The 11277-nt window shown below is 45.3% G+C and overlaps 1 protein-coding gene across 1 annotated transcript in view; it reads right to left on the bottom strand.

Moving 5' to 3' along the window:
* Positions 1–286: 286 nt before the first annotated feature.
* LOC146821533 (uncharacterized) overlaps positions 287–11277 on the bottom strand; it is a 341213-nt gene continuing 330222 nt past the window's right edge. Inside the window, exon 10 of the mRNA XM_085612520.1 lies at positions 287–598. Within this exon, the coding sequence (XP_085468646.1) occupies positions 452–598 (147 nt within the window). The 3' untranslated portion in view covers positions 287–451. The remainder of the gene's footprint in view (positions 599–11277) is intronic.

Genomic DNA, 11277 nt, shown 5'->3' with positions numbered 1-11277 from the left:
CATGAGTATTACTGCTCATGTATATGACCACATACAAACAGTCCAAAAGCAGTGATTTCAGGGTCAAAAGATAAAACAAGGGATTCAGACGTAGGATACGAACAATTTAAACACAAAACCTTTCTCGCAGCGAGGGTGAAGGTAGCTGGGTCACAAGGCAACGCAGGAAGGAAAACACCAAACACAGCTTTTAGTTTTAAATGGAAGGCTGCTGATTGTTTTCACAGAGCTAACAAAAAGCTTAGAGTGCAGCAATAATCAATACAAAAAAGAACTCTCCCTCAGCCAATGTTTTATTTTTTATTTTGGGAAAGGCATTACAATTACGAAATGGGGCTTTTAAAAATGTGCATATTCTTACAATTTCACAGTAGGCATGCCCCTTAGAGCGGTCAAATGATGCAACCCATTCTTCACACTTTGACGCCCTGTAATGCAAGGATGGTCATAATTAGGTGGCAGTTGCTGTAGAGTCCTGACTGCTGCTGTCACTGTGTGTGGGTGGAAGAGGCGGCAGTGAAAACTGGTCGACAGAATATTTCCCCTTAACCCAGCTGCAGTAAGTAAAGTCCATTGATGACGCAGCTCCAATGTCTCCCTAAAACAGAAAACATGACAACAGTTAGGAAACATAAAAAAACAGCTTATTAGAGCAGGAGCAACCAGCAGCTGCAAAGCGAAAAACAACTGTGCTCATTAATGTACTGCTAGTGGCTTGAACCCGTTGTGAAATGTTCCAATACAGATGTGTTCATACTACCGGTAATCAGATCCCTATGAGCTAGCAATTAGGGTTGGAAAGATCCGAACTACCTATCAAAAGGTTACCCTCAAAAGCAAGAGCGTTTCCATAGCACGGGGTTCAGTCAATGTTACGTTCAACAGCTGCCCTGATGACAAGCCTCGCAGGCTTGTCTACAAGTAATAATACGCAGTATTGGCTCATTACATTTCTTACTTCTTTTGGTTTACATAAACGAGCTGGAAATGTGCATATCACTTTGTGATTGTGTAGAGCAACCCTTTTTGAGCCACTCAGCAGGTCTCCTGAATTTACGGGTTTGACTCATTCTATTGTTTCCCAAGTCTACATCAATCGGAACTATTTTGCATGTAAGTGTGCTCAGGGTTGTGGGGTTACCTTATCTGTACACGAAAGAAAAACACCAAAATAACAACAACAGCAAAAAACAATAATAATCTACCTCTTATTAAAGTGCCTCTACTCTGCCCTGCCCAAATTGCTCCTAGGAGTTTCACTATGGGAACAAAGCAGGTATACTTATACATATAATCAGTAGCGTCATGACTCCCCCCCCCCTCCCCCTTCCCCCCTTGAGCGGAGGAAGAAGATAATGCTCCTGTGCCCACAGAGCACTTTGAGGCGCACTGAGTGGAGCTTGTCACTATGGCAGAAAGCGCCTGCTCGGTTCACTTGTTACAATGTTTGCGCTTTATGGGGGTTGTAGTAAATGGTTAATTTGTAAAAAATATAATTGTGCCGGGGCTCTGGTCAGGAGGCGGCTTGCACCAGCCCATTTCTCCTGTTAGTGCCACCTAAAACAGAACCAACTACTAACCATGAAAGTGGGGAGAGGATGTGGCATAATGGCCAGAGCTGCAGACTTCGAAGCTGGGGAACCAGGTTCGAGTCTCGGCGTCAGCTCAACATCCTTTGATTCTGGGCAAATCACGTAATCTCCCTGTAAATGAATGTGTCCTTAACTGGTGCTCATGGAAAGCGCCGGTGTTGATGATTAAGTGCAGCAGCACCGGCAACCACCAGCTCAAATGACGCACTGGTTGTAGTCCATAGGCCTGTTCCTCTTCTTGGAAGCTAGCCTGTGAAGTACTACTACCTCCGGAGGGCCTCCAAGGGCTGCCTCATCTCCCAGGAGAGACAGGGAGACGAGTCCCGAATAGTCGACTCTGTCTCGGCCTGCAGGGGCGATGTCGTTGTCCTGTTTTGATAGCATAAGCACTGGAAGTATGGGCATGGGGGCGTTCCAAAGGTGAATGAGCAATGAAGAGGTCTTTAAATGTTAGTTTTACTTTGCCATAGTTGCTGTGCATTCAGAGGCAGAGGTCAAATGTCAGGCTATGTCTTCTGACAATTTCTGTCATGTGACAATCTTGCTGGTGCCTTTCCTGGCTGTAGGGTGTATTTTTTTCAAGCACACAACACAATTTAAATACCGATAAATGAATTGCATAAATATTTCAATATGGATCAACATTCATTAAAGCACAAAACAAGCGCTTTTTTATAAAACTGGAGTGAAACGAAAACTAAAATTTTAATAGGATTAAAATAAATCAAGTCAATTTACTTAGAGTTTCGAAACTGACAAATATTTGCTGAAATCCAATTTCCACACATTCTCGTTTGTGATCTATATGGCTTATCAGTAAAATATGCCTGTACAAATTAAGTGGCCATTTCAGTGTCCAATGTCCTGTCTATAAATGACAGTGCGCTACCACACCATGCTTTAATAATATATTTGTGACAGCGTGTTTTAAAAGACATCGCCAGCTACATACTACACCTTTACCACTCTTCTGCTGAATAAACGTGGCTCATTTACACACTTGTCCTTTGTGTGAAGCTTGGATTTTTCAAAATCCGCATGAGTTCAGTGACGTAACATTGATGGCAGCACTCCCACTCTGAAAATGGTTTCAGCTCCACTGTTTGACATGAGCTGTGTTTGGCTGCCTTTCTCTCCCTCTTCTCCTTTAAGGGTGTGCTCTGCTGGAGTGTTTTGTTCACGTGGGAAGACTGGCCTGCATATTTCAAGCCGCTTTCCTTTAGGCTCAAGAAATGTCCTTTCTAAGCTCTAAAAGTATGTTACATAATTAATAATTTGTAAATAAGGCTTTTAAGACTGCAGAAACTATGCCAATCGCCTTTTTAACACAAGAAATGCATATAGTTCAATGTAGTAAGTGTTGGAACGTTGTTTGTAGCTGTCACAACGAATATTTCAGCCACACGATATTATATATTACTCTTGGCACTTATAGAGAAAACATAGTTAACATGAATTTTGTGTCTATTTTAGAGCTTTTATTTATCAATGTACCAAGAACAATGTCTCAACGGGTGATATTTAAATAGGCTGGTAAATAAACATGCACATATAGTTGCAAAAAGAAAAAGCAGGGCGACTCCAAGGTTAAAGGATGTGCCAGGGGCACTATGTATTCAGAACAAGTATAGGAAATTTGTAGTATCAGCATGGTTTACACTGAATGTGGGTGTAACCCTAAAATACTGAGTGCACATAAGTGCTCCTGACACACAAGGTGGACGGCGCAAGTGACAAGTGACACAACGATGGGTGGCGCAGGCTGAACAATAGGGATAATATTTACAAAGTACTTTAGGTTCACAAATAATTATTTACAGGAGTTACAAAGGATTTAACATTCTGTCAACCAGAGCACAGCACCAAAAGTTGCGCTGGGAAGTCAACAGCATTTCGACCCGTAGCAAGTCAGGGTCATCTTCAGGACAAGGTTACCGTTGTGTTCGCGCTGATGTGGGAGAAGACCAGAAAGATTAGATCACTTGTTAAGGGCGCAAGGCCCAGGGGTAATGATGTACTGCCAGCCGGAGTACATCAGGGGTATTGTGCGATAAGCATCCAGTGGTTGTAGATTTAACCAAGGTCAACGTCCAAGAAAGTTTTGGAGGGTTGGTGTCAACAACGGGCAGGGTTGGCAGCCACTAGCCGGCGGCAAGGTTAAGCGTCCGGGGGCTGAAGGTGGGCCGGTGTGGAGGCAGTTCAGAGAGGTGGTGAGGCCAGCTGCCGGCGCCAATTGGGAAGCGTCCAGGTGCTGGAGGTTAGGTCAGGAAAAGAAACAGCTGGTGTCCGAGGTCTAGACAGGATCCTTTGGGGGCTGGCAGCCAGGATCAGCCCTTTTTTATTTTTTTATTTTTTTTAAATCAATGGTATTTGTTGACAAAGGTGTGAGCAGAGAAGAAAAGGGGGAGATTAGAGCTATGGACTGCTAGTGGAGAGAAGACACAAAGAGACATGATAGGAAATATGAAAGGATGGCCCTTATAGGAGAAATTGTCTTGATCGTAGCCATTCTGGATGTGGGTACAAGTGGCAGGAATTGATTGTTCTGGCTACTCCCCTGCATATAACTATATATTAACCTCATGCAAATGCATATATAAATATCACATTTAATAACTAAACTAAGTTTGTGATTATTCTAATTTGTTATACATACATGAATAGTTAGCACTAAATAATGCTGACTTATACTAGCTTATGTTTTTTAAAAAAGCATGTATTAAAATGTATCAGTGAGGAAAGCGGTTTATTATATCGTGTGGTTGTGAGACCTCACTCTGTAATAAACTCAATACCTGTATTGGGTCCAGTTGGATTCGTTTGAAAAACCCTTAGCACAACCTTGGGTAGCTGTGGATCAGAGCAGTCAGGCTTTATCACAGGACCAAGTTAAAACATTAAGAAGTACTTAAACAGCTGAATAAGAAAGACAAAGGACTCAATACAAATCTGACACAATTCATAAAAATAGGTTGAATTTTGAAAGTAACTATAAATCACTGCCTTTACGTTCAACGCAATAAATCATTGTAATGGATCATGCTCACGATTAAACTTTAGAAAACGTTTCTAAAACTGTAAACTACGACTCAGGTCCACTTTGGACAAACAACTCCAGCAGGGAGTGAGTCACAGAGGTAGTGCTTAATCTGTAAAAAAAATTAATGTCAGGGCCCTTCTCCGAAGGTCATTATGGCCTACACCACCCATTGCCCCTCCAGTGCTGCCAATAAGAGTATCAACACAACTACTAACCATTACACTTCTACAAGTGTGACATTTCAGACTATTCCAGGCCACCCAAACCTACAATAATGGCATGAGCAGCACTTATTATTCATTTTTAATGTATATTGACTTAATAAACACGGTAGTTGAGGCCATCCAAAATGAGACAGACAGTGCCACCATGTGGTGGACTGTCACTAGAGCTGGTGATGACAATTAAGTCCCGGTGTCCAGCACCGGAAACCACTGGATCAAATTGAGCACTGCACAGAGGCCAAAGAGGCTTGGCTGGTCAGTAGCGGGCAGGCATTCTTGGCTACTAACTCGTCAAGGTAGGCTTCTTCAGCTTTTGTGGTCTTGTAGCTGTAACTGAAAGTAAGCCAACTGACTCTTGGAGTCACTTCCTCTGTCTGAAGCTCGGAAAAGACTTTCACTCAAGCAGGGCACCAGAGGCACAATCCTCGCTTTGCTAGCCACAGGAGCAGCAGGTGTAGTCCAGTCTTGGTGCAGCAATCCTTCTTTGGTCCACTCTTCCATACAGACATGATCTGAGGTCTGGGTGCCAGAAGTGCCACTTTTATGCCCAGTTAGTGCCTCAGGGTTCATGGGGATGACTTGCTAATGGGCCACTGGGTGCCCTCCTGCCTAGTGATGACTCCCTCTGAAGTGTGGCGTCTACATATCCCAGAATGCACTATTCTGCCACTACCAAGATGGCAGAACTCTTCTCTAGGTGTATGGAGCACCGTAACTCACCCCAAATGTGTGGTTCTTTGGGCTCTACACGCCCATGGAAAAACTGGTTTGACAACATCTTCCCCCTTTCTGTCCTTGAAGCCAACCTGTCTGCAAGAACAAAAGAGCAGTCCCTCTCGTGTGTGTACACCATTTGCCCTTCAAAGATAGCTTCCCCTTTGAAGTTCGCCTTCTGGGCTCACATCCTATTTGGCCCTTCTGCCAGGGAGAAGTCACACTTCTCCTAACGGCAGGCCTTTTTTGTTCCTTCCTGAGAGTTATTCACACCTCTTCCCACAGGTGGGCAGAAAGCTGTCTCATGGTCAGCAACTGTAAATGGTCTCTGTAAAGGTTTGAACAACGAAGTGGCTACTTACTACATTTGACACTTGTGCAAAAGTTACATTAAAATCGACTTGAGCATCAAGTCGGGTGTAATGCAACGATTCTTTTGATACTAGCAAGTATTACATTTAGTAGTCCCTTTCGCTAGAGGATCTTAATAGCCTGTTGGACAAAACTAAATCGTCATCTCCACTCGATCCAGTTCCTCTGAAAGTACTGAAGAACTGCAGAGAGATCATTCTTCCTTCGATGCTGGAAGTCATGAATGGAGTATTGGAACAGGGCATCTTCCCGTCACTTTGGAAGAAAGCCATCGTGAAGCCGCTGCTGAAAAAGACCACCTTGGACCCTGGAGTACTGAAGAACTTTAGACCGATCTCTCTGCTGCCGGCCCCTGCTAAGATGTTGGAGACCCATTTGAATTTCCATCTTTCAAACTTCCTCGATACCTCTGGTTTCTTGGACGGGTCCCAACATGGCTTTAGAAAGCTGCATAGCACGGAGTCTGCTTTGACGAAAGTCATGGACAACATCCGCAGAAAAGTGGATTTGGGTCTAACCACCGTACTGGTGCTGCTGGATCTTTCAGCAGCATTTGACACCCTGTCTCCCCTTACTTTAACAACTAGGTTAAGGGAGGCAGGGGTAGAAGGACCGGCACTCAGTCTCCTGAGCTCCTTTCTTCAACAACGAGAGCAGCGTGTCATGCTAGGTGAATACCTCTCCCCCGCTAAGTCTTTGCAATGTGGGGTGCCACAGGGGTCGGCATTGAGTCCGACCCTGTTTAACATCTACGTGGCCCCACTTGCAAGACTAGTAAGATCTCAGGGGATGGAGGTAGTGTCGTATGCCGACGACACGCAGATTATGGTATCCCGGACTCACTCTGTGGGTGAAACCGCTTCTAACTTTAGGGCCTGCATGCAACTTGTTGCAGAGTGGATGATTGCCAACTCCCTAAAGTTGAACGGGGACAAGACAGAGGTCCTGGTCTTTGGCAAGGACCAGGGCATATGGTCAGATGATTGGTGGCCTCCTTCTTTAGGTAGCTGCCCAACACCAACACAATCTGCCAGGAACCTAGGCGTCATCTTCGACACCCAGCTCTCCATGGAGCTTCAGGTCAACAGAACGGTGGCTACCTGTTGGGGAGTCATCAAGACCTTGAAAAGAATCGTACACTACTTGTCCCCTCAGGCACGGAAACAGGTGGTGATCGCCCTTGTTGGCTCAAGGCTTGATTACTGCAACTCAGTGTATGCCGGGGCCAACAAGGGCCTGCTTCAGCGTTTGCAGGTCATACAAAACGCGGCAGCGCGGTTTGCTCTCGCTTTGCCCTGGCTGGCCTCGATGATCTTAGCGAGGAAGAACCTCCACTGGCTCCCCATCCCCTCAAGGATCACTTTTAAACTCCTCTGCCTTACATATAAGGCTTTAACTGCAGGCCCGGCTGATGCCCTTGGATCACTTCTCTCTAGATACGTTCCGAGTAGATGTCTCCGATCCAGTGAGCTTAATCAACTGGTAATTCCCAGAGCCAAGAAGGCTAGATGGGGGAGCAAAGCTTTTTCCATACTGGCTCCTCTGATGTGGAATTCACTCCCCCTGGAAATCAAAACACTGCCCTCCCTTGACCTCTTTAGGAAGTCATTGAAAACTTGGCTCTTTATCAATGCTTACCAGTAGGCTCTGTTTCTTTTCGCTCACAGTCTTTATTTGGATTAGGCGCCTTGACGCCCATTGGGCATAGCTGCGCAATATAAATAATGTTTCATTCATTCATTCATTCATTCAAAAGTTAGCACTGCTGAGTTGTCAGTATGTAACTCTGTACTAGCCAATGGGGCTACTAGCCTTTGCTCAGTAAAAGTGATATGGCAGGGTTTTTACTGTCAGGACATGTAAAGTTAAAGCTACACATCCAACTTTTCATTTTTATACACTCTTCCTTTAGGGCTCAGTAGGCCTGCCCCGGCATGAAGTGTAAGTATTAAAAGAAGGAAAGTTTGGGCTTTACCAATACTTTAAATGCCAAAGTTGAGTTAACAGTTTAAAACTGCTCTGTCAGCTAGCAATGGTGGGCTGACAGTTATACTTTGCTTTATCACACTTGTGGTTGCACAAAAAGTGCTTCTGTCCACGAGAGACACTTTAACTTACAGGCCCTGGGTACCCTTGGTACCATGTACTATGAGGTAAGTTAACTTATGTCAATTTTGGTGAGCCAAACAGACATATACCTTTTTAGGGTCAGAGCACTGACACGGGGATCTGTTTAGCAGGCTTCAGTGCACCCTCAGAGTCGAAAAACCAGCAGCATCAGTCCAAAATCTGGGGGTGATCATGCAAAAAGAGACTTTTCCTTACCTGTTCTGTTATTCTACTAAAATTGAATATTCAATATTGCAGTTGTTGCTACAAGGTCAATTCACTAAACAACGCTTATTTACAAATAGCGGTTATTTATTCACATATGAGCATAAATATGTACATAAACATACAATGTACATAAACCACTGTTCCTTTCACTAAAAAAGATTTCTTTAGTTTTAGTTCAGCTGTAAATTAATGTAATTGCAGGCTTCAGTTAGGCATGTGGTTGCCTTGCCTCCTTTAGATTAACATAATACATACTTTACAACTCTTTTGCTGCATTGCTATTATTTAAAAATATCCCCTAGTTGCTATTTCAGCGAGGCTAAGGCTAGTCCAACTTAAAATCCTTCACAGAGTCTACATCACAGGGCCTACTCTGGTCCGCATGTGTAGATCCGACTTGGTGATTGTTGGAGGGGGTGTGGGCGTGAGGGGTCATTTCTGCACATGATATGGGAATGTGAATATATCCAAACTTACTGGTGCAAGATCCACGAAGTACTGAGTGTGGTGCTTTCAGTTGTCCTATACCCTGAAGCAAGGCGATACCTCTTAAATATTTGGGAGCCCACTGACCTAAATGTTTGTCATACGCAATGGGTGACGCTTGGACTTATGGTGGCAAAAAGGAATATAGCACAAAAGTGGGGGGCGCCGCAAGCACCTGAAGTAAACGCCTGGAAAGAGGATCAAGACTGGTGTATGTACAGAGAAAAGACAGTCTTCACGGCTCCTGGCTGCCCTAAAAAATGGTCCAGGATTTGGGACCCCTGGAACGCCTACAGAGGTCATATCTGTACCCCCCGATTGCAATTGACCCTGACGATCCCCCAACCCCATAATCTGTACCCCTTGCGCTCCTACACTATCTGTTACTCATCATCACCATTGCTGAATGTAATGTACTTGCTTCCTCTGTAATGTCTTTTATATCTTGATGACTGTTCAATAAAAAGAATTAAAATATATATATATATCCTCTAGTTGAAGATAAAGATTAGTCAATCAGTTAAATTGAAGTGCCATGACTTTTGTTCCTGAGTACTTTTTACAATTAAAAATTTGCTTTGGTAACATGACTTCTAACTCAGCTCCTTTCCAAAATATGTGCTGTGTAGGAAAGTGCCCCTTTTTGCATGGTTACCCCTTAACTTTTGCCATATACCTGATGCTAACTTGACTGAGTGTATGCTGGGCCCCAGCACCTGTGTTCTTTCCCAAAACTGTACCTTTGTTTCCACAAATGCCACACCTCTAGACCACATGCAAGTCCCTTGTAATAGGTACCACTGGTACCAAGGGCCCTGTGACCAGAGAGGGCCTCTGAGGACTGTTGCGTGTATTATGGCACCCTCAATGACCCCTCACCTTAACACCCACACACTGCCATTGCAGGCTGCGTGTTTTTGGTGCAGAACAAAATGAAGAGTCGACATGGCACACATCACTGTTTACTATGCCCACCAACACTGACTATGGCATAGGTAAGTCACCCCTCTAGCAGGCCTCACAGCCGTAAGGCAGGGTGCACCATCCCAAAGGTGAGGGCATAGCTGCAAGAGCAATATGCCCCTACAGTGCCCGTTCCATTCACAGACATTGTAAGTGCAGTGAAGCCCTAATGAGCACATGGGCTGGGAGTCAGTCATTACGAACTCCACAGCTCCAGGATGGTTTTAATGAAAGCTGGGAAGTTTGGTGAAAAACGCCTCAGCACAATAAACCCACACTGATGCCAGTGTTGGATTTAACAACCATCTTCTAGTGTATTGGCTGACTGGTCCACGCCAGCTAGCCACCACCAGACAGGTTTCTGACCTCATGGGGTGAGAGCCTTTGTTCTCTCAGAGGTCAGAAACAAAGCTTGTTCTAGGTGGACATGCTTTACACCTCCCTCTGTTTGGAACAGCAAAACACTTGGCGGTAAGCCTCAAAGGCTCTCACCTTGTGATATGCTGATTTGGGAACTACAACTAGTGTAGATGCCCGTCTCATGTCCAAGCACATTTTTGGAGTCAGGACAGGGGGGGAAATTAGTAAGCAGAGTAGGGGTGACCACCTTAGCCTGGCACACCCCTATGGTCGCGAGGAGCTGAGGTGAACCCTTCTCTTAGAAATTCTCCAGCTTGAATTGGAGAGTTAGGTCCAATAGAAAAAGGGATGTGCCCCTCTCCCCATAGGGAGAGGGCACCCAAAGAGTGTCACGACCCTAGGGGACCATAGCCATTGGATACTGGCCCGACCTCAGTAACACTCTTAAATTTAGTATTCAAGGGCTCCCCCATATCTGGTTCCTCAGATTCGATGAACCAAAGAAGAAGATGGAAGAAGACTACTGCTGGACCAGGAACTGAACCACTCTAATCCGAACTTGGCAAAAACCCAGCCACCTGTAGCTGGTTCAACAATCAGACCTGCTGTCCTTCCAGAAACACTGCAAGGCCTCCAAGAAACCCCGGAGACCTTCCAGCCTTCAACCAATCTCCAAGAAACTCCCTTTCGGCTAAAAGGCCCTAGCCCGGGGTGCCCTCCGGTACAAAAAAATGCTGTAGCTGAGGACCAGCACTTGTGTTGACAACTCACTACGGCAAAAGAACCCCAAGACCTCAGCGGAAGAGGACCGACACTTGTGTCAATGCGACTCAGCCTTGCTAGAAGAAAGCACCGCAGCTGGATGACCTCCATGACCCAGAGGAATACTCTCAGCTGAACGACCCAAGCTGTTCACAGTCCCGTACCCTCCTTAAAGAGGCCCTGTCGGCCTCCTCCTGCCCCGCCTGCTTGACCGTGGTATCTCTAGGACCGCCCAACATTGGCGGAACTCCTCCAGTCCCTGCGCATCCCCATCCCCACGACCACGACTGATGGCCTGGTGGTGCCTCCCTTTGATCTACAGTGTCCCGCTGACGATGACCGGTATGGTACTGGCGGTCTACTGAATCCCATTCACCTCCATTGCTCACCGCTGACCGCAAGAGCACACATCATTACCGGTATTGAC

This window comes from Triturus cristatus, chromosome 6, assembly GCF_964204655.1.
Source record: "Triturus cristatus chromosome 6, aTriCri1.1, whole genome shotgun sequence".
Lineage (NCBI taxonomy): Eukaryota > Metazoa > Chordata > Amphibia > Caudata > Salamandridae > Triturus > Triturus cristatus.
Note: the sequence above shows the minus strand (reverse complement) of the source record. Positions and strands in the feature narration are given on the sequence as shown.